General features: G+C 39.4%; 1 protein-coding gene across 5 annotated transcripts; it reads left to right on the top strand.

The window, feature by feature from the left end:
- The first annotated feature begins 918 nt into the window (after nt 1-918).
- On the top strand, nt 919-21,565 carry LOC113964224 (TBC1 domain family member 7-like). Of its 5 annotated transcripts, none has more exons than XM_027676167.1 (9): nt 919-1,035; nt 2,355-2,648; nt 3,108-3,228; nt 3,942-4,022; nt 7,519-7,751; nt 9,870-10,007; nt 11,710-11,855; nt 19,501-19,630; nt 20,483-21,565. In XM_027676167.1, exons 3-9 carry the CDS (start codon nt 3,117-3,119, stop codon nt 20,567-20,569), a joined length of 927 nt encoding a protein of 308 aa, XP_027531968.1. In that variant the 5' UTR covers nt 919-1,035; nt 2,355-2,648; nt 3,108-3,116; the 3' UTR covers nt 20,570-21,565. The 5 variants fall into 5 exon arrangements, with proteins under 5 accessions (XP_027531968.1, XP_027531972.1, XP_027531971.1 ...); XM_027676171.1 differs by having other exon boundaries at nt 7,519-7,706; XM_027676170.1 differs by having other exon boundaries at nt 2,355-2,406.
- The last annotated feature ends 1,582 nt before the right edge of the window (nt 21,566-23,147 follow it).

Consider the following 23,147-nt stretch of genomic DNA (forward strand, 5'->3'; position numbering starts at 1 on the left):
AGTCACTGTCCCTGGCAGTGTTTAAGGAAAGACTAGACGTGGCACTTTGTTGGTCTAGTTGACATGCTGATGTTCGGTCATAGCTTGGACTCAAATGATCTCAGGGGTCTTCTCCAACCTAACTGATTCCCTGATTCTACGATTCTAGTACTTCCAAACCTTGGGGCGGCTAACTTGGATGTTTGATGGTCTCGTTCAAGTTTCTGCTCCTGGAAAGGGCCATGAGCTGAAAACTCAGCTCCTGCTAAAAGCAGCTGCCTAGTCCTTGCAATCGCACAGCTAGAGGCTGGCAAGGTCTCAAAGATCTGAATAAAAACATCCCCACCAACTAGAAAAAACCCAAACACAAAATAAAAATCATATAATTTGTTTAATGTTTCACAGTTTTAGCAGCACAGGTTGATATTTGAGGCTTTGAACAGTGGTCCTTTATCTGTCCTGAGGGGCAGGATATCTAGCACCCGGTACTTTGGTCACATCCGCCGGAGTAAATCTTGGGACTTGGAAAACGCACTCCGGTTCCTAGGGACTGCTCTAAGTAAAGTGTCCCCAGGAGTCACTGGGGATGGGGCCAAAACGCCAAGTACATCAATTATAGCAAACAACGCGGTGCAGCCCTCTCCGCACCCCACGCCATGCGGGCAGCAGCACGGAGCAGGAGCCGGCTCTGAGGGATGGATGGGGGTAGCAGAGGGCTCGAACTGAGAGGTGACGGGGAGCACAGCCAGGGTGCGTGACAGACCGGGTGAGCCCGAGAAGCTGCAACAACCCCATAAAGGGAAGACAACCCCATAAAGGGAAGACACCCCCAAACGCCCGGGTCACCGGCCGAGACTCACGCCCGCCGCTGGGCCGGCACACGTACGCGCATGCGCCCGCCCCGCGCTCGGGCCGCGCCCGCCTGCCGGAGGTGCCGGAAGTGGCGTCCCGGTGCCGTTCGGTCTCCCGGGAAGTGGGGGGGGCATTGATCCCGTGCCCAAGTGTGCCCGTATTTTCCTTTGGGAATGTGGCGGAGGCCGGGAGTCTAGCCCCGAGGTATGGGCGGGTGTGGGGAGCCTCCGGCAGGGCCTGCGAGGGAGGGTGTTCTGTGGCGGGCGGAGTGCGCTGCATGGCGTGTGGCTCCTCAGCCGGGGTCTGAGCGGCGCTGCCGCCGCTGCTGCATCACCCGACGTGAAACGCAGGGGTACCGTGAAATCCGCTGCTAAGGCCGAAAATGCTTTAGTTGAAGACAGGGCGAGTAAATTGCACGGTTTTGTACAGAACATTTCCAGTGAGCTGGCTGGGGGTTTGTTTCCCCCCTTCCCTTTTCCATTATATTGTAGATTCATGTGAAGGTTGGAACACTGGTCGCTTGCCTGACATGAAAATGCATATGCTTAATTATGAGTGAGGAGGAAACTATATTCTTGCTTTTTTCCACTGAGTAAATAAAATGTATTGCTGTTACAGTGGTAGTTTAAAATTATTAAAATAGTATTCCTTTCTTGTAGGTAGTGCTGTTATTTTTCAAATTATATTTATTATTCCTGTTCTGTGATTCTCTTGTCAGCTTTCCACAAGTGGTACGGGCTAAACATCTTTGCTTTTTTTTTTTTTAATTTTTCTAAATAGCACATATTAAATTCAGATTTTAAAAATTTGAAAATGTAAATGAAAATCTAAGCATTTTTAAAAGTAGTTGAGTATCTGTAGCACCACAAGTCACCATTAGACATGACTGCAGTGTAAATAGTGAACACTGTGATCACTGGACCCTTAAATGCACAATGCATCAACATCAGAGTCATTTTCATAGGCTAGTGCAGGACTGGCATGTCTTGCAAGTAATATTTTTTTTTCCTCTGGTTTTGAAATAATATTTGACCTGTCTCAGAAAGCCTTAATTCATTAGTTCCCTGGTTTATATTTTTCTGGCTGGTCTTGGCCCTGATGGTACAAAGCTCTAAAAACAGTCACAGGTGGGTATACAGGCCTGGTGGATATACAAATTTAAACATGTGCATTCTTTGCAAAATTGTGGCCTTTTTTATATCCACAAGTAGTTTGCTCCTGATGTGTACTTTGGTTCTGCAGAGAAAAGAAGAATTTATCTAGAAAAGCTTCACAATGCATCATTCACCCATTGCCCCTCACTCATAATAAATTATTTTTCTTCAAGTTTTGCTGCTGTCACAGCACATAAAAGTTAATATTGGTTTTAGTCCTTTGAGTTAGGAAACTGAGCTTTCTAACATTTGCAAGCCTGCAGAGGAGAGAGATTTGATATTTAGAAAGTTGAACTGAATTGAAATTTCATTTACAATTGTTATGAAACACAAAGTACTCACTGGAATTTACCATTGTTTTCACTACAGGGGTTCCACTACATTGTCATAGTTACAGGGGCTGGAACCAGTTTATCACTATGGGGGTATAGCCAAAACTATGTATTTTGCACCATCTATGTCATTTCTGATGGACTATTAATAAATGGATTGTTTGCAGCAGCTGCCCAGGGGCACACCTGACACCTCAGGTAACAACATGAACATTTAATTCATATCTGCAACGTAAGAAGAAACCTACATCCCTAGCTTTATTCTTTCCTGTCACCCCCTGTGCCACTGAGGCCAAAATTGGCTCGTCCTTCCTTCTCACTGCCTCATTTGGTGAGTATGAAGCCTATTTATTTTGCTTACCTGGGTGACAGTTATACTTGAGTAGGGTTTCTATACCCAAAATTTTGTCAGACTCTTTACTGTATTTTTTATATTGGTTTTGAAATACGGGGTATGATGTAAAAGACCAAGTGTCTCTCTAGCACACTTTTTTTTAAACTTTTTGAAAAGTATCATAATTTGCTATGGGAATAACTTAAAAAATAAAAACTTCCTGTGTTTTGTTTGGAAAGTTGATTTCCTTAGACCTAGTTTAGATTAAATTATTTTAATGATTTTCTCTGTTAGCATATGATGAAAAAAATCTTGGAAGATTTAATGTTCTGTAGGGTGTATTACTGCTATAGAGACATATGCAGTTAACTTCTATTGGTGTGCAAAAATACTTGACTCTATCATAAAAGGAATATATTCTTGTAAGTCTCAAGAGAATTACTGTTTCTCCAAAAGGAATCAGTAATGGCTGATGACTCTCAGAGGAACTTTCGCTCAGTGTATTATGAAAAAGTGGGGTTTCGTGGAGTTGAAGAAAAGAAGTCACTGGAAATTCTGTTAAAAGATGACCGTTTGGGCAAGTTGATTTCACTGTTTCCTCTGTTACTTTGATGATAAGGAGCTGGGGAGGGAGTAATAGAAAATGTTAAGCTGCTGTGCTTAATACTCATTTAAGTTTTTCATGTTTTACCACTAATGTCTCAGTTATTGCTAGTAGACCTTTGACTTTTGAAGATCTGAAAATCTGTTTTTAAAACTATCAAGGATTTGTCAGTTTGCTTCCTTTTTTTTCTTCTCTCATTCTTTGTGCTGAAGAAACTCAAAGTTTTTTAGTGAAAGCAATTTTAATCAGAGAATGCATCATTTCATGCTGTTTATTCCATATAACTTCAAAACAATGAAGATTTTGTTATTGCTGTTGGTCGCTGAGGAGTGCCACATCTCTAACAGAACAGAAAGATAAATGTCTTCCCTTTAAAAAAGCCCTTAATTGTTTTGACAGTGACATGATTTACAAAATACCTATAAAAATGATCCAGTTTCTTCCTGATGAAACTTAAAGTAGTTTTACTGTAGATCAAGCCAATGTATATATTTTTCAAAATTGTTGCAGTTTATAGGGCACATTCTATTCACAATTGAAGTGGTGAAAGATCTTATTGATAATATGTTATGAAAGTGAGGATTGCAATCAGCAGCTAAAGATTTGTCATAGTTAGGCAGATCAGAGACGCAAAATTATTTATATTTAAATTTATCATAATTTTTTTTCTTTTTATTTCTCTACAGATATTGAGAAGCTTTGCACATTTAGTCAAAGGTTTCCACTCCCATCCATGTATCGTATACTGGTGTGGAAAGTGCTTCTAGGTATGAAATATAACATAGAATGTAGGAAGGTGTATTTTTTAAAGAGGTAATGACATGGATTATTCTATACTACCTTGCCTACTGCTGCATATTTAGCCTACTTCTATATCCACCTCGAATGCACAATGGCAATTATAAAACAATGTTCCATGGATAGTTTTTGAGAACTTTGCTGAAGTGTACCTAGAAGAGTGTGTTTCTGTATTTAACCTTGTAACACTATGCAGTTACATTTATAAAATGGATTTGAAATGTGGGTTGTAGGAAGTCACCGATACCTGATAAGATATTCAGTGCTGTTCCTGAAATAACATACAGTTAGGTTGAAGTAAGGCTGTGATTAATTTTAAACTGGGCGAGTTATGGAATGCATGTTTATTCTAAAGAAAAGCTTTGTGTTCCAACAAAATCTTGGTTTCTTCTGGTTTTGCTTCTGGCTTTGAATTGTATTTGCCATTGAAGAAATTATGAGGCCAAAGACAAGTTATGGTATCCCCAGAAACCGTAAAACTCCATAAATAGATTATATTTTCCTTGGAGTGCATTAGTCAGATGACTAATTCAAAAGTACTAATGACTTTGCACTAACTGGTCAAGCGTATTGGTTTACTAGATGTGAGCTTGTGCCACTTGGAGACAGGAGGGGTTGTGCAAGGCCCAGGAGTTCTGACCCTTACAAGGTACCTGGAGAGTTTGTTTTCCTTAGAGTTGCTGCATGTAGAGAAACACTGACAGGTTGAGTGTGAAGGTACATCGTCGGACTGAATCTGTGGAAGAGAAATGTGATTTACCATACTGTTGGTGGGGGAGCCTTGTGCCACTTCTGTAAAGCTTGAGTGTGGCTCCCATGCTCAGTCTTGTGCTAGCAGAGCTGTGCTGGCAGGAAAGGAGCTGAGAGCCAAAATGTTTCATCAGGGAGACCAGCAGCATCAGTCTGCAGATTGGCTTGGAAGCTGCTGTCTTTTGCTGCCTATGAACTATCCCGCATATTCTTTGTCACTTGGCTCTCCAGAGTACATGATACAGATCCCACATATATTTCATACAAAGATTCTTGGCGTGTGATTCAGAGTCAGGAAGGCTGGTGATTCGTACCTCAGAATGGTTATTTTCCAAAACAGTTTTTGTCTGGTTTAAATGTTTATTAATCTTAGACTGTGCCATAATCTTGAACAATGTTCAAGTAAATATCTTCTTCGTTTCCATATTCCACTACAGTGTCTGGAGTTTGAAATAGTGTATTAGAAAGTTTTAGATGAGTTTTAAAAATTATTTTTAATTTTTCCTTCTTTTTTTTTCCTGCTTCTAATTTTCTACAGTTTAAAAGTTGTGGCTTCATATCCCTGATTATTTGGATTTGTGAACCTGTTTCTGGCAAAGGTAATAAAGGAGCAGTGCACAGAAGGTGCAAGATCTAATTATAAAACTTGGAAGTTTTTGGCATTGATCGTTGAACTGACAGAGTAATTCTTCTTGATAAAAGCCTTTGCCATAAAAAAGGTGATTGCATCCTGGGCCCTAGTGAAGTAGTCTGCATCCTTTAAAATATTAGTTGTAGGAAATATAGCGTTGAAGGTTTGGACAAGTGACTCAATAAAAGATCCTTCAGCCAAAATTATAATAGCAAAATATAGTCTGCAAAATTGTGGCTCACTGCAGAGCCAGTGGTCACTCTTTGACTGTTTTAGATAGATGATCCATGAATCATATAATAACACAAAACACCTTCTGAGTTAATTGCATGGAAAATTATATTGATTTTTAGAAAGATTTTGTATTTTAAACTCAGAGTGATTCATTTCACAACATGAAGCTGTGTCAGGGGAGGTTTAAGTTAGGTATTTGGAAAAGGTTCTTCACCCAGAGGGTGATTGGGCACTGGAACAGGCTCCCCAGGGAAGTGGTCATGGCACCAAGCCTGCCGGAGTTCAAGAAGCGCTTGAACAGTGCTCTCAGACGTGTAATTTTTTGGGGTGGTGCTATGCAGGGTCAGGAGTTGGACTCAATGATGCTTGTGGGTCCCTTCCAACTTGAGATATTCTGATTTCAAGCATCCATACTGTCATTCTGTATGCTTCTTGGGTGAACAGAGGTGAACAAGGACTTCTCTTATGCTGTATCTCAGTGTTAACACTTGTTAGAAAAGCTGGTAATGAAAAGGAATGCAAAATATCTCTCCTTAAGTAATTGGAACCTGAGGAGAAAAGACCACGCAGAAGGAATCAAGCCTTGCAGAATATACCATCTAAGGAGTCTTTCTGCTGTGCCTTTTGCAACCGGTCATGCCTCTCTCGTATTGGCCTTTTTAGCCACCAATGCGCTTGCAACAAACGTGGGTAGAGCCCTTCCCAAATCTTCGTTCACGAAGCCTAGCCATGATGATGAAGTAGTTGGAACGACAGCCCAGTCCATTTCTGATGGGAAGTGTTACATGTCCTCTAAATAATGTTAATAGTTTAAGAAAATTTTGCTGACAGGATAGGCTTCCTTATCTCAGACATGTGCCAAGACTTGATGCTGTCCCAGGTTGCATGGTGTGTCAGCAGTGTCTCCATGAATTTCCTGTTCAAGTGTGACTCATTATGGTTTCTAGACATCCCTGTGTTGTTTAAGCTTCTTTTCTTTCTGCCTAAGGTTGTCTTCTGTATTTGAGGAGAGCAGTTGGCAATATGTATATACAAAGTCATGATGTTGACTCTCTTTTGGCATAACATGAAGAATGTCTTGCTCTGTCCCAGCTTTTGAAATGCAGGCAGGTTTGCAGTTGGAAATGAAAAGATAGTTTTCTGTCTGATGTGCTTGTTACTAAACTCAGTCATTTCATGGTTTAACACTTGGCAGGAATATTTTTTTCTTAAAGTGAGAGATAAAAGCAGCAGGTAGCTTATTTCAAACTGATTTTTGAAGAATACTTTGTTCTCATGGGTTTCTGCACTGAGAAATATTCTGCTCCACTAGTGAAATGTTGAGCATCTCTTCTGGAGATGCAGTTTAATTTTGTCTACCTTACTAGTTTTATTTCTTTTTTAATTTTTTTTTCTCCTAGAAAACTAAAAAAAAATATTCGTGTTGTGCTAAGAATGTAAAAATGTTACCTTGCAAAGTGTGTATGTGGTATTCTTAAGTTTTAATCTATAACTGATTCAACCTGTGTGATTGATTTTGCTTCTGAATGTTGTTTTAGAGAGATTTAATCTATGATACAGAGAGTAAAGTAATTAATACTGAGTTGTACAGAATCTTTGCATTGGTTAATTGAATCTGTATATTCTCTGTCATCTCAGACAAAGTGTAGATTTTGAGAAAATGAACAGCTAATGTAGATAAAAATCATTCTGCACCCACTTTGTTTTCAAAGTAAGTGGAAGGTGGGCGCAAATGCACAACTATAACTATGCTAAAAACTAGATAAGTATAAACAAGTAACAAGTAAGATTTCTCTTTACAATTGCTTATATTTTTTTCTTTTAATTATTTTTTTTTAATTTTTTGTCAGGAATTATTCCTCCTCACCATGAATCTCATGCTTTGGTGATGAAGTGCCGAAAGGAGCAGTACTGGGATATACACCATGCTCTTCGTGTAATTCGCTTTGTTAATGATTCTACCCCACAGGTAGATGTTTTCCTGCGCATCCATCAACTGGAATCAGGAAAATTGCCTCGAAACTTGGCTTTCTCATTGGTCAGTGAACTGCAAGTCACCTCACAAATGCATGTAGATAGACAAGTAAGGTGAATGCAAAACAGAGAAGTACTAGTATAAAATAAGAAATTTCAGTCCAAGTGCTTTTCTCTTTTTCTTCCCCTGAGAACTTATGTAAGATTTCATGCCTTAGAATCCCTTTTGTGTATTTTGCCTGCTAGCTTTCAAGCATTTTGTACTCTAATGCACTTCAGTTTCTTTATAGCACTGAAATGAAAATGACATAATCCTATTGGAGCTCATATATTCTTACATGTCCTGGAACAAGGATAATTCAGAGCCCGTACAAGCCATGATTTAATGCAAATTGCATCATATATTTAAATTATTTGTTTTTAAATGTAGACTTTAATGTACTGACCTCCTTTTTATGTTAGTCTGAACTGATCAGGGCTTCTGTCAGGTCATGCATGTACTCTGCAGTTTACAGTGTACTCACAAACGGATGTTGCTGCAATAGTAAGCCAGTAGAGAGATGAGAATAACAGTGTGTGGATCTTATGTATAAGCCTCTATCAAAGAGGATGTGATGAAAGGAACCACAGGGCTTTCTGCAGTGGATTTTATCCCTTATTTAATGTTAATTTATCCATCACAAAATTTGACATAAGAACTAAAAAAAAAATAAAAAAGAAAGCTTAAAGTTAATTTAGAAAGTTCAGTAATATTTTGATCTGGAGGATTACATACAGCATTCTGTTGTTAAAGGAGGGAGAATATTTTTGTGCCCTTACCATTGTCTAGGAATGTGGCTGTCCTACCCTGCAAGTTTCCTGTAGAGAAATTTCCTTGATCTTGGCTGTGACCCAGTGGGTGAAAAATTCCTTCTAGAGCAGTATTGCCTTCTGAGCACGTGTTTTGTCAGTGCATCCCAGTGCACTGGCTGCTCTCAGTACTATGATGGCATTTCATAGCAGAGCACTAGTTATTAGTCCTGTAACTTGGGTTTGTTTTGCTGCAGAAAGCATTTGTTCTCTTTATGCCAGCCTGCTTTCTGTGCAGTAATGTCCCCTTAAATAAGAGGTTACTACTTGATAGTAGCGCAGTTTTATTGTGGAACCAGGGGGAATATAAAGATGATGTTGAATTGATCTAAATATTTTGAAATGTTTGAGTACCAGACAGAAGTCTGGTAAATGTTTTGTGCAATCTGAAAGCAGAGAGTTTAAGTAGGGGTATGTGTGCATTGCAGCAGTCTGTGTGGCGGAGACATATCTCAGTAGTATTTAAGACTCTCCATGCATCAAACCGTGTGATTCTATAGCTTACCGCTGCTGAGGGTTACAGTACATCACACTGTGGACACATAACCTGGCTTCTTACCCTGCCTCCTAATGTAGTCAGTACTGCCTGTGTAAGGAAGACTCTGAGAAATGGAGCAAATACAGAGCCGTTCCTTGTGCATCTTCCCAGTTTAGACAGTTCCTGAGTCAGCTGTTGGCATGAGGTCTAGCTGGTTTTAGCGTTAGTTTGCCTACATCTACCCTGTGTGCAATCATACCATTACCTGTGGTTTAGGCCGATACTTCTGTTGGGAAAGTATATCCTCATGAGAGAAGATGATGGCGTGTCCATCACATGCTTCTAGTCATGGATTGCAGGGAGTAACATGCTCATAACCTGGAAAAGGTATTTGTCTCTAGGAAGCTTATCTCAAACCAAATGATTTTCTGTGTGTTGAAGGTAGGTGCACAGCTCATGGCCGCATTGTTTTCAATATCTGTAACATTCACAACAGAGGTGTTTGAGGGGCCCGTTTGGCCCTTAGCAACCAACAGCATGAAAAATTCTGCTGCTATGCAGTATATGTGGTCCACATAAGTGGGATTATCACTACCTTGTTAGAATGTAGTATTTTCTCATTTGAGAAAATTCGAAACTTTGAAACAGTTTTTCCCAAGTTCCTGTTGTGTATTTTGGTTTTAAAATTAAAACAAGTCTTATTTGCTCTGCTTTATAAGTATTTGTCATCATAGTGCAGCTGCTGCCCGATGTCTTATTTATGAATGTTAGAACAGCTCTTTGTGTACGTTGATTTCCATTTGTTGTCCCAAATAGCAGAGAAAAGGAATATAAGAATAATTTAAATCAGAATAGTCCAATACTTCTGTGTAGTTCACTTTTTTTGGCTTTGTTTTCCAGGAACCTGAAGATGAAGTGTTTCTTGTTATTGCTAAAGCAATGGAGGAAATGGTGGAGGATCCTGTAGAATGCTATTGGCTTGTCAGTTGCTTTGTGAATCAGCTGAACAGCAAGCACAAAGATTCATTACAACAACTGGTAAGGAAAACACACTTTTTTTTTAATCTTTTGTGGGGAGAGGCAGTTGTGGAAAGCATTAATACATGGAGACAACTGAAGCATCAGAGCTGACACCCTTGGATTCTGTTCCACCAGCTGTTTTGGGAAAATGGGAGGAGTGCTCTTTGGGTTATGATTGTGCTGTCCTGCACAATTGGTTTTGTTTGCTGCATGGTGATTTTCAGTTACATCTTATTTTCTTTTTAGCTTGTGTAAAGGTTGCATTGTATCTAGTTGAAATATATTTCCTTTTTAGGTTGTCTAAAGGTTGCTTGTATCTAGGTGAATTATATTTCTCACAAATTGGTCACTTAAGAATTTTTTTTATTTTAAATAATTAAATTTAAATTACAAAGTTAAGAACATCTTGATCTATGTCTGCTGCTTTTTAGGCTGCATCTCTAGCATCCATGTTCTGCTTATTGTATGATAGACAAAGCACAATTGTTTTTGCTTTTTAAATGGACCAGGGTACCTACATCTTCAGAAAAACAGTATGTTGAAAATTAAGTTATAATAAAAAGCGGAATAGTTTTCTTTTAACACTGATCATTTAAATGCTGTCATAAAATGTTAATTTTGAATTTCTGCCTTACTGATTTATAAAATTAAAATTTGATTGTAAAGAAAATGCATACTTATCAAAATCACAAAACCTTTTGTAATTCTTCAAATAGCCTTAACAGATAAAAGCTCTTTAGTTAACAGTATCCACTGAGTTAAACGTATCAGAGTACCTGTGCACTGGCAAGCACCGAATGAAAATTTGTTTTGCAGAAAATGATGCCTACCCTTTGTTTGTTAGTCTTTTGGAACAAGAAATAATTTTTAAACCTACCTCCTATTTCTGGGGCTGATACATTAAACTATACAGATTTCTTTAATTCCTTTCAAAGGAAAAAGGAGTATTTTTAAAGAAAGTGTGTACTCTCACTACATAAAGAGTACCAAGTGTCTCCCTCCCTAATTTTTTTTTTGTAATATAAGCAACTACCAAGTACCAAGTACCAAGACTCTGCAGGTGAGAATATGGAAAAAGGAAGTGTTTTCTCCCTTTGACAGCTGAAGTAATTAGCTGTTTACTTAATTATGACAAAAAGCGTAAAGGTACTCCTGAATTTATGAAAGTGTGTATTGTGTTACATTAAAATTTAAAAAGATGAGAAAATTATCCACATGTTTATCCTTCTAAATACTTTGGGTTTTTAAGCAATAAATCAATGTCCAGGTTTTACTGGGTTGCACAGGGATTTACTCTCAGAATTGATTTTCTGGGTTTTGCTGTATTGTGTGTAGATCTTTTTGATGTGTGCTAAGGCGATTAGGTTTGAGGTGAATGAAACTCAATTTTACTTGTGAAGGTAACAGTAATTAGTGGATGTTTAATCTCTGCATTGCCTTAAGCTCTGAAACACCTCCTTGCATTAGGGAATACTGCATATATTGGAAGTTCTGCTAGTGGTCAGCAGTTTAAGGAAGCTGAGTTTGTTTATTTAGTTAAGTACTTAATTAGTTAATTGCAAAAGTCAGCAACACTCGTATTTTGGAACAGTGCGAGTTCATTATATTAACATGTTTTTTATGCCAGTTGAATTTCTAAGACGTTACATGTCTTACGGTGTGCATTAACTATGAAGGTTTTCTGATGTGAGTTACCTAAAATTTTCCAATCCTTTCTCAGCCAAAAGTTCTGGAGCAGTATTTGAACATTGAAGATAACAGACTCCTGATGCATCTGAAAGCATGTGCTGCAATGAGCAAGCTCCCTTATGATCTTTGGTTTAAAAAGTGTTTTGCAGGATGTTTACCTGAGTCCAGTTTACAGAGGCAAGTTCTCTTCTTTCAATTTGTAACTTCATAGTACTTTTAGCTTTTTGTTGTCAGTAGCATGCAAAGACCTTTCTGTACTTTATCTGTAAGATTATGGTGTTTATTGCTGACTGGAAGTGATAAAATCGGATTTAATTCCACTTTTTACTGATGTGGGATAATCAATCTGTGTGATCATTTCACCCATTGAAATTAAAAAAGGATGGAGTTAAGTATACCAGCTGATTCTCTTAGACACTCCTGGGATTTAAAACTCAAAATCCTGTCTTAGTGATAGATGGCTGAATGGTAGTCGTTTTCAGGCTTTTTAACCAAAATAATTTCGTAGGGAGTGACTGTAACATCATCATCATTAGATGAAAAAGATTTTGGGAATGTATAGTAATTTTGGCTCAGATAGATGTAAATTTCTTCAGAGTAGCTCATATAGGGCTATGTTTTGCATTTGTGCTGAAAACAGTGTTGATAACACAGGGATGTTTTACTTACTTCTGAGTGGCACTAACACAGCATCATTCCGCTCACCAGCGAGGAGGCTGGGGCTGCTTAAGGAGCTGGGAGGGGGACACAGCCAGGACAGCTGACCCCAGCTGACCCCAGGGATATCCCATTCCATATGGAGTCATGCTCAGCAGTACAGCTGGGGTGAAAGTTGGCGGAGGGGAGTGCTGCCTTGGGGACTTGCTGGCTGTTGGTCGGTTGGTGGTGGGCAGCTGTTTCCCTTTGCATCACTTGTCTCAAGTTTTATTTTCCTCTCTTTGTTATTTTTTTTCTCTTCCTTACAGTTTTTTGAAGTCATTATTTCTTTTAAATTATGAAACTCTTTTTTTTTTCTCAACCCACAAGTTTGTTTCTTACTTTTACCCTTCCAATTCTTCTCCCATCCCATTGGCAGGAGTAGTGACTCAGTTGGCTGTGTGATGCTCAGTTGCTGGCTGGGGTTAAACCATGACAACGTTTGTTTTAAAAAGTCCTAGGGCAGGTTGGCTATTACAAAGTTAATGAAATAGTGGATTGCATCAGGATTCTACAGCTAGAAATAGGTCGTTGAGCTTTTAATAGGGCAAAATTCTTGTGCATAGCATTTCACTGAAGGGCTTTTGAAACGAAACTTTTATTATTTCTCTAGTTCTGCTGCCTGAGAACTCTTGGAAAGCAGGAAATTCAAGCTGGATGTAGAGAAACATATTCTTTCTGCATTAATAAGAGTTGCTAATAGCTGAACAGGATGTGGCACAAAAAAACCAATGGTTTCATCTTCAGCAGCCTGAAAACTTTGAGAAGTAATAAGGTTCAAGGGAACTTTTATTTCAAGGGAATCAATTCCAGGGCTTCAGTTAGTATAGGAACCTAGTGTGGAAACAAGATGCTTTGTAAATTGCTCTGTATAAAATGCTTTTATGGTGATAAAGTTGGTCGTAATCTAAATAGTGAATGCAGTGTTGTTTGTTTATCTGGAACTTCATGTTTCATGCAGAAAAGTGAGAAATGGCTGCTTTTAAAAATTTTATTGGCCCTTATAAAAACAAAGTTTTAGAGAACAAGCTGTAAGATTAGAAATCATGCTCTCTGCTCTTGGTGGACCATGGCCCTTGAGGTTCTGAATGTTTTACTGTTGCAAGGAATATGTTTGAGAGAAAAAAACATTTTGAACCTTTAGGTGCAGCACTGTAATTGTTACATGCCAAGTTCTTCTCATCAAGCACCTATAAGTCTCCAAAATAGTCATCTCTGTGTACTGGTTGTGTGTGATGTGGTGGTGGAAAGCTTTTACTCCTATTACGGCTACAGAAATTATTTAAGTACGTGGTGTGTTTGTTACAGCCTTAAAAGCAATTGAACACCTATGGTTTACCTACATCTCTTTCACATTTGCTTTTTTAGGTTATTTTCAGTAGGTAATGATTGCTCTTGTTTCAATTGTGCTTTCTCTTTGTGCAACTTAATGCCTTAAAATGTAAACTAACATCAGTCAGAAGTGACTGCCCTAGCTAGGACTCGTCAGTCTCTTCAGGCCTCCTTTTCCATAGGCTTTTGTGATCTGAAATGGCCTTGGCAATCTGCTGCATTGGAAACCTCTTTGCACGTCTCCTAGGAAATATTTTTATTTAGAGCTTATGTGATTCAATTTTGCTACTTAGTCTTATGGCTGAGAACTATTGCTGAAAGAGGAATTTGCATCAGAGCAGTTTTGCTCTTGGAAGAAGAAGGGTTTTTTAAAATTTCTGTTGAAAATAGAACATTTTATGGAGCTGTGTAATCTTGATAGTGTAAAAGAAAAAAATGTAGATGAAGAATTTTGATTTCATATTTCATCTTTAGTTTCAAACTTCTACCATTTTGAATCAGTTTACTTATGTAAAATATTTTGTCTAGTCAGTATGCATGTTTAGCATTCATATATGCTGTTTGACCTTACTGGAAATAGAATATTTTGATTACCTGGAATTTTTTAATACTTCCCCCACCTCCTCCCATGGAAAAGGTCAAAATATTGGCTTTCAGTATCACTATGGAGTAAAAACAAATTTTCATGTTGATTCTTCTAACGGCAGAGCAGTCCCTTTTCCCAACAGTTCTTGTGGGAACATGATAAAAGTGCACTTCTTCTTCGCATTTTAAGTTTCTGAATTATTCAGTTGTAATCATAATGGCCTTATTCACTAAGGAAATAACATACTTCATGGGTAGCATGTGACAAATGAACTTAATTAATACTTGGAGATTCGGTTTGGATTAGAATCTAGAAGCCTGAATGCTTATCTGAAATGTATCCAAGTGACAGTGTTGGAACTGCTGAGATTTGAAAACAGGACTCCAGTTCTCCTGTGAATTTTACTTACTTTTTTGTCAAGTGAGAGATGATGTGAACACAATCTTTTATGATTTAATTTAACTTATGATTTAGCACTGTATTTCTTGGAGAGGTTGATTGCTTTCTATAAATTGTAGTCTTCTCTGCCAGGCAGCTAAATCTAGATTTCATGGTTTTCTTTCTTTTTTTTTTTCTCTGAGGTGTACGAGGCTTGTATATGCTGTGCAGAATTTTTTTCTGATAGTGGTGGGATGACTTTGCACAATATCAACTTCTGATGGGCATTGCCGTTCAATATAAATACTCTTTTATAGCACACTTTCAGTCACACCATAGGTAAACTTTATGCATCAGTTTAGTTTAAATGGGCTCGGAAAACGTATATAGACAGGTTTCAGGTAGAAACATTTCCTTTGAGCTTATGCAGTTTCTTTGTGTGCCCTAATACACTCGACATATTATTCAGCAAGCTTCTTAAAACTTCTTAAAGGTGCCATATTGATAAAAGAGAGGAGCAAACTGGCCATTTCAAAGACTCTCTATCCCACCTGGAATACAGACAGGGTGCTTTCTGGAATATGAACCAGTCTGTAGCACAGGTTTAAGAGGGACAGAAAGGTGTATTTGTCTGTGAAACAGGGAGATAAATGGATCACGCCATTGTTTTCATACTCATCATTACCCTGTTTGCTTGATTTCTGCAGCAGCATATCCGGTCATCTGTTTGGGAAGCCATGCCTGGAAAGCTTTCCAATGGTGCTGTGTGGGCCCTTAGCTAGAAATCCCGACTCTTAGAGCTTGGTGTTCCATTTGCGGCTTCAGCTCTACAGGCAAAATGGCATGTTGGCTGCCAGTTTAATCCAGCGCTATCACCCCAGATGATCCAGCCACAACAGAAGTAGTGCAGCTTTGCAGTTGTAATTGTGAATGAGCCAGGCGTTTTTTATGGCCTAATGGTGCCAATCATGTAACATGCCCCTGAGTAATGTTGTTTGTATTCTGCACTGAAGGCTTGGCATTAGCAGAGTGGTGTTAGGTTATTAGTCTCTGGCAACTTGGTAGTGGCAAAGTATTTGGTCATTCTTCTGAAATTTACAACTTTCCAGCTGACACTACCTCATGTATTAATGTATGGCTTCTGTAGTTTTACATCTGTGATCTCCATGTCCTGCATAATTTACATCTGGTTGTAAAAATGTAAGTAATTAGTTAGTAGAAACAACAGAAATATGATGAAAAATGCCTTAAATTTACTGTGGAGTGGGAGGGCATAAAAATGTGCATGTGGGCTACTACTGTGGAAAAACTTAATTTGATTTGCCTTTGCCTAAGTAACTGAACTGCTTCTCAGCTCTGTAAATGGGTGGGCACAAGATCATGACATGACATCAGGATGAGATTTGTGTGAGCCTCATTACGTCCCTCCATGCCCAGTTACCATTGGAAGGACACCCAGAAGTGCAGGCAGAGGAGAAAGCATTGGCTCTTTTTACATATCTCTGGCCTGAACAACTGGAGGACCAGAACCAGGGAAAAAGGCTGAGTGTGTTTACCCTGCATCCTAGGGTGTACCATTAACTGTGAGATTAATGGTAATATTTCAGAAAAAGGGAGAGCAGCAATGCTGTGATGCTTCTTGTGTCCTACTGCACTGTAGCAGTATAGGAACTTCAGAAGCTGCCTGGAGAATGGCATCCATTCACACACAGGTGCCCACAGAGTAAGTGGTATCTTGTCTATGGAAAAAGCTCAGTGAAAAGTAAATGGTTTTATTTGCATAATCCTGGGCATGCTCTTTGCTTTAAGTGCTTCCTGTTTCTTTTTATTTTTCCTTGTGATTGTCACTACTGTTTCACTGTTAGACAAATACCTACAAGAATGCTCCTGTAGTTAATTGAATGGTTATATTTCACAGAGGAAGACAGCCACACAAATGTAGGGAATTTAGCATATACCTTCTTTTTCAGCATTTCGGAGTAGGGCTATAGGCGCAGTAGCATGATGTTTCTGTTCTACTATTAATCTGCTGTGGTTTTTTTCCATTTTTGACACAGTTATGTTGTTCTGCCTGGCTCTGCTGGTACAGAAGGTGCTGACTCTTGATCACAGTGTTGCTGGTGGCATTGCATTGAGAGTAACAATAGCTGGAAGTGTTAAGGGGAAAAATATTGCAGCAGAACAGCTGGTTAGTGCTGGCGTCTCACCCACTTCTCTATGCAGCACCTTCCAAAATTTGTGAAGACGCTGGTGATTTAGGTACTGCATCCGTTTTGCCATTGTTAAAAGATTTGTTCTGGAATCAGACTAAATAATGCAGGAAAACAATAGAGTGTTTTCTGAGCGTAGCATGTAACCTAATGCAGTTATGGAGACTAAAGTCAGGAGAGTTGGAAGCAAAATAATGAAAGAAGACTAGATGTTTTATACTAGGATTGTTTTTGAATTAACATGCGCTTTAATATTAACTTTAAAAATTATTTCCTGTTTTTGAGGTTTGCTGCTCTTTGTAATTGTCATTCATAATTACATAATTCTGATGCGCATGAAGCGCATGGGGAAACTGTTCTTGGGTTCTAAACAGATGTGTTTGGTAAGGAAAATGCTTTAGAAATAAACAGGGATGACTTGTACAGTATGGAACAGTGCCATTGTCTCAGTTTTCTCATAGCCTTGCTCAAAGCTCCTAGACCTGACTTCAACATCAGTGTAATACTTACAGTGATAATTTGTCCTGGGATGCTCAAACCGCAAAGGAAGCAGTAAGATTTTGATCTTGGATTATGTGTTATTCCTCTCAATACGGGAATTATGCTCATTTTTTTGTCATAACAAGACAGGGAATTAAAACTAAATTGCCAAGGGGGAGGCTGTACCTTTTTTTTCCCCATCTGTCCATGTGGGGTTTTTGTTTCCTTCTTTTTTAAGAGTAGTCCTGAGGATTTTACATATTCTTTTCCTCCTTTCTTCATTGTAAGTTAAAATCTAGTCTAAATTTTTTGATGAATGGAGAGGTGGTGAAAATAGTGTCAAAAATTTATGTGAATGGGAGGTTAAGAAACTGATAAAGAGTTGACTTGAGCCACAGTGTGAGAAATAAGAACTGTGTAGCAGCAGCAAGCCTTCCAGCAAGTTATAAAGCTTTTCACCAGAAAGTCACAGAAAGTTTGAGGTTGGCAGGGACTTGTGGAGGGCACTGGTCCAACCAGTCCCTCTGCTCAAGCAGGCCTGCCTCGAGCCAATTGCCCAGTATCACGTCCAGACGGCTTTTGAATGTCTCCAAGGAGAGAGACAACTTCCCCTCTCTGGGCAACCTGTGCCAGTGCTCGGTCACCCTCACAGTTGAAAAAGTGTTTCCTGATGTTCAGAGGGAGCCTCCTGTGTTTCAGTTTGTGCCTGTTCCCTCAGGTCCCTTCACCGGGCATGACTGGAAAGAGCCTGGCTCCATCCTTTTTGCACTCTCCCTTGAGGTATTTGTGTACATTGATGAGATTCCCCAGATCCTTCTCTTTTTCAGGCTGAGCAGTCCCAGCTCTCTCAACCTTTCCTCACAGGAGAGGTGCTGCAGTCCCTTCATCGTCTTAATGGCTCTTGGCCTGGCTCTCACTGTTTAAAAGTGTGATACCTACACTTCAATTCAGCTGTCAAAGTTCATGTTGTGCCTGCATTGTACTCTGCTGGCACTCTGGGCTGAAGGGCAAATTTGTCTGGAAGAGGTCATACAAAAATTGAGTTGCCTTTGGAAGAAGCACATCCACAGATCCAGATTTATAGGTGGGCTGCAGAAGATGTTTTTCAATTAGTGTGACTGTATTCAGAAATTACGGAGGATGGTATGTGATCTTTGTCCCCCATGATTTTATTTGGAAGGAGAAGTACTTTGAACAAGTGCCCAGAAGGAGCAAGATCTGTAATACTCAGAATGTCTTTCTGACACAGCTCTTAAAATTCAAGAACTAAAAATAATGCAAGCCCATAAAAGCTGCCATCTGACAGATGGTTTCACACTGGTTTTGGATATTCTTTTGTCGCGAGTATGTTGAGCTGGGCCTGAGAGAGAGCTACTGGATGAAGAATGATTTCAAATTGTTGGTAGTTTTGGTAGTAAGGATCCATTTTAATGTTCATCCAAGTTCTGTTACTGAAGTACATGCAGCCTTTGGAGCCCTGCCCTTCAGGTTTTCTTAAAACTGAGATCCAGGTACAGCTTCATACAAGTGGTAGAAGTGCTTAGGTAATTCTGAGAGGGTCTGCACAGTGGGATGGATTGGAAGACTTAATAGTTGTTCCTTGTGCCTGATTTAAACATAATGGATTACATCCTGTTGATAGGTCATATTTGTATCATATACAGCAATGGCCTGGAATATTTAGCTGCTTAAGATGTAGTAGTTCAGTATTACATCCCTTTGAATTTTCAGTTACCTAACTGTTTGAAAGAGTATATTAGGCATGCTAATGAATTTAATTTCTTCTTTTTTGCACTAGGAAAAATTTTAACCTTTACCCTACACGGTAAAGTAGTTGTTACAGTTCAGGCTATTAAAACAAGATTTGCTTTTTGTACTTGAGCTTGTAAACAGTTCAATTTCTAAACAGCAACACACCATATCAGTACATAGCAATTACTGCTTGCCATCTCTCTGCTCTGAACAGATTTAGGAGTTGATAAAATGTCTTTTATTTACCCTGACCCAAATAATTCAATACATTGCTGTTACTCAGAAAAATAATCTGGGAAGAGGTGATTGTACAAAGGCTGTTCTAGCAGATAAATAAGCAGATAAGCACTGCAATAATGTTTAGTGATTCCTTTTCGTTTTCTTGTAGGGTTTGGGACAAAGTTATTAGTGGGTCCTGCAAGATTCTCGTTTTTGTTGCTTTGGAGATATTATTAACCTTTAAAATGAAGATAATAGCGCTAAATACTGCAGAAAAGATCACACAGTTTTTGGAAAATGTAAGTACTCTATTGTGCTTTTATAAAAGTGTGTTTCAGCCTTAGTCATTTGCCTTTTGCAGCTGTACCATTGATATTATTACAGATGTACCATGAGATATTATTACACTCCTTACTGAGAATAGTGGAGTAGTACAAAGGTGAAGGAAAAATGCACAGGAATGAGAATAATGATTTTTTCTATAAGGAGGTAAGGCTTTCATAGATTGAAGTTATTTTTAGGCTTGGGGAATGTATTATCTACATTTGTACAGAACTGACAATATTCCTTGTGATACTAAAGGGTTTTTCTGTGAAAGTAAATGCAGGTGAGGTTAGGTGGTTAGGTTATTTTTTCTGGAAGCTCCTTAGAGGGGTTGGTTTCTGGCTGCTTTTTTTTTTTGCTTCTTGCCTGAGTGCGGGTCTACAGACTGAAGATGTGTTTTCTGTTGATGTGAGGATGGGGTCATGAACCTGACCCTGAACTTTCCTGACCTTGAATAGTAATGAGCATCACAGCAGGGCTGTAGGGTCCCAGTGTAACCCAGGTTAGTTAGATGAGATATGTCTGTGGTCATGGATAGCCAGTGTGAGTTCTGCCTGCTGTCAACTCGGGGATGTGTCAAGTGTGAGATGTCTGGATGGTAACCTTACCATTTTGTAAATAAAAGCTTTTTGTCCAAAACCTGGAGGTAATATGGTGCGTGTAGGACTGAGGACTGGTGGGATGGTGGGGCAGGGAGGTGGGATTCTAGTTTTGTTTTCTTTTTTCTAAGGAGAGAAAATATGAACTGGAAATTCAAAATCTTTATTTTAAACAAAACAGTCCAAATGAAGTACTCTGACGAGGCATCTTACCCTGATCTTTTGTAGATTCCTCAAGACAACACTGATGCCATTGTCAGCAAAGCTGTTGATCTGTGGCGCACACACTGTGGGACTCCAGCACACTCAGTCTGAGAACTCTCTTTGCTTGTGACAACTTGGGAAAAAAAAGACATTTGAAAAGACATTATACCACTCTTCCCCCATCCTAGTGTGATGTTCTTCATTAACCTATGTAAAAATGCTATTAAAGCATAGTGACCAATTGGCAGAGACTGAAAAGGTTAATGATTTGCGCATTCTAGAATCTCCAGGTTTTTTGCAGGCTGGGAAGAGGCGGCTGCTCACCCAGCAGGGCCCATCCCCCCACTAGTGCTGCTGAGGGGTCGAGTCCTGAAAAGGCGGGAAGTGCCATATTTGCCATGCCCTTCTCATGAACTCTGCGTGTCTGGCCTGGGCTGTTGGAGGCTTGTGGCACGCCTGTCAAAGCCCATCCCCGCGCCAATCCTGAAAGGCGAGAAAAACCCTTTTACCATGCCCCTCACAGGAGCTCTGCGCATGCCCAGGAGACGTTGGAGGCTCGTGGCATGGCCCATGACACTATTCCATGGTAAAATTCCCCACTTCGGGGAGGTACAAGGTGTTCTGGAAGTATATGATAACTCATAAATTCTTTGAGTGTGTGGACCTCCCTCCCCCACCCCCAACGGATCAAGACCACCACTTCAACTAATAGACATTGAAGCTGCAACCCCAAGTTTCATCGCTGGACCCTGTGTGCATTGACTATATATATCTTTCCACCTTTATCCTTTCTTTCCCTTTCTCTCCCTTTCTCTCCCTTATGCATTTCCTTAAGTGTTATCCTAATGATTGCCGTAATGCTATAGATGGTAGATATAGACGGTAACACCCAAAATGGCACCATACCTGTTTACCTTTGAAACAAAATTGTTCTAAAATAAACCCTACATATATATGTTTTCAAACACTGATTATTCAGTGTCGTTTTCACTCTAATCCACTCCAAGGAATTTATTAATAAGAACCTGGGTAAACCCCCCCCTCCTTTCTGGGGTGGGTCACAACACCAATATGTAAATATTTTTCAATAAATACTGGTGGAATGAAGATATCTAGCGGTGGTGTGATCATGTCCAAAGTGTTTGTTGGTCAGCCAGCTACAGTATTTTGATTGTGCAGTGTGCTCTCTTGCTCATGAAGAAGTAAATCTAACTCCTGAAGCAAGGTAAATAGACTTGTAATTTAAAAATGTTTCTGTATGCCAGCTTATGCTTGACATAACTAGTTATTATTTGGAGGTGTTTGTAAGGTGAATGTACTGAATGTTAGTCTGCTGGATTGGTGGACAAGCATGCCTTTCTAGAAATGTAATTGTACTCCATTAATACTGTAAATTTTCAGGTAAATGAGGCTTCACAAGGCTGAGGTACAGGATGTCACAATGATCGGAGTGGCGTCCTTTTCTGAAATGTTTTAAAATACTTTCTTTTTATCTGTCAACCAGCTCTCTATGGCTGTACCTCTGTCTTTGTTCTTCATGAAGATATTCTAGAGAGGTGGATCTGTGCAGGTATGGAGAAAATCAGTTGGGATGAGTCAGTAAAATTCAGAATTACAGCCCAGTAATAACTCAACTCTGTTGAGTGCTTGGCTCAAAGTTGTAATTTGATTCTTGTTTGGCTTGGATTTCAAAACACATTTAATACAGAAATGTAATTCATGATTTAAGTAGAAGCCATAGATAGAGGTTTACTGGAGAACTGATCTTTTTCTTGTAAAAGGGTAAAATTCTGTTTCTACTTCTTGCATAGCCCAGGGAATTGTATATAAAAATGTGTTGCTTAGCTGTTAGTTGACTCAAATTGATGTTCAGTATGCTGAGTATGCTCATTACACTTGAAAGAGTGTGTTTAGCTTGTACTCGGTGTAGGGCAAACTTGAAATGCTTCAGAAACTTTTGTTTTAAACTACGTCAGGTTTACCTTCAAGCACATTGATTGGGGAAGCTTGGGACGCGGCTCAGGTTACCCCTAAAACCCTGGGAACATGACCTATGCCGGAGGTTGAGATGCTGCAGTTAGTGTTTCTGGAATGTCCAAGTTTTGCCAGTTCAGAAAAAGCATGTTCATGTCTGCTTTGGAATCCATTGCTGTGCCTGCATTGTAGTGTAATCCAGTGAATTCACTTCAGATGGGAGACTACTTTCCCAGAGTAGGCATGGGAGCTGGGTAAGGGGGATGGGAAAGAGCACACACATTCTGTGAACAGTAGCACTGCATTCTGTAAGGTGCAGTGCACAAGTTTCTCAAATAATGGCCACGGGTGTAGTCTGAGAGATTGCCTATTTGAAGATTTTTTCCCCCAGGCTGCACTGGTAATTCACACAACCCCAAAGGTACAGGTGCATTATCTAGGCTTTTACACAGCAGATTACTTGGTCATTGAAAAAACAAACACCGATGACACTGAAGGTGTTCCGCAGTTTCAGTCCTGAAGGGGAATCAATAACTCATATTCTGTGAAGAGAGGTGAACTGAATCAGGATTAGAAATGCCAGTCAGCGTTACTGCTTCCAGACTTGCCAGTGAGTGTTCCTCCAATTACTATTTGACTGAAGGCTCCAAACGCTTTTTTAATTTAAAGAAGCCTTTCTCTATCAATAGGCAGGCCCTGGAACTGCACAAAAGAG

This window comes from Neopelma chrysocephalum, unplaced genomic scaffold (genome assembly GCF_003984885.1).
Source record: "Neopelma chrysocephalum unplaced genomic scaffold, ASM398488v2 Primary Assembly neopelma1_26b, whole genome shotgun sequence".
NCBI classification, from domain to species: domain Eukaryota; kingdom Metazoa; phylum Chordata; class Aves; order Passeriformes; family Pipridae; genus Neopelma; species Neopelma chrysocephalum.

Bases quoted from the DNA above. Each gene is read 5' to 3' on its own strand.
- LOC113964224 (XM_027676167.1), top strand. From the start codon at position 3,117: ATGGCTGATGACTCTCAGAGGAACTTTCGCTCAGTGTATTATGAAAAA. The intron at 10,008-11,709 runs GTAAGGAAAACA...ATCCTTTCTCAG, and splicing joins AAGATTCATTACAACAACTG to CCAAAAGTTCTGGAGCAGTA. The intron at 19,631-20,482 runs GTAAGTACTCTA...GATCTTTTGTAG, and splicing joins TCACACAGTTTTTGGAAAAT to ATTCCTCAAGACAACACTGA.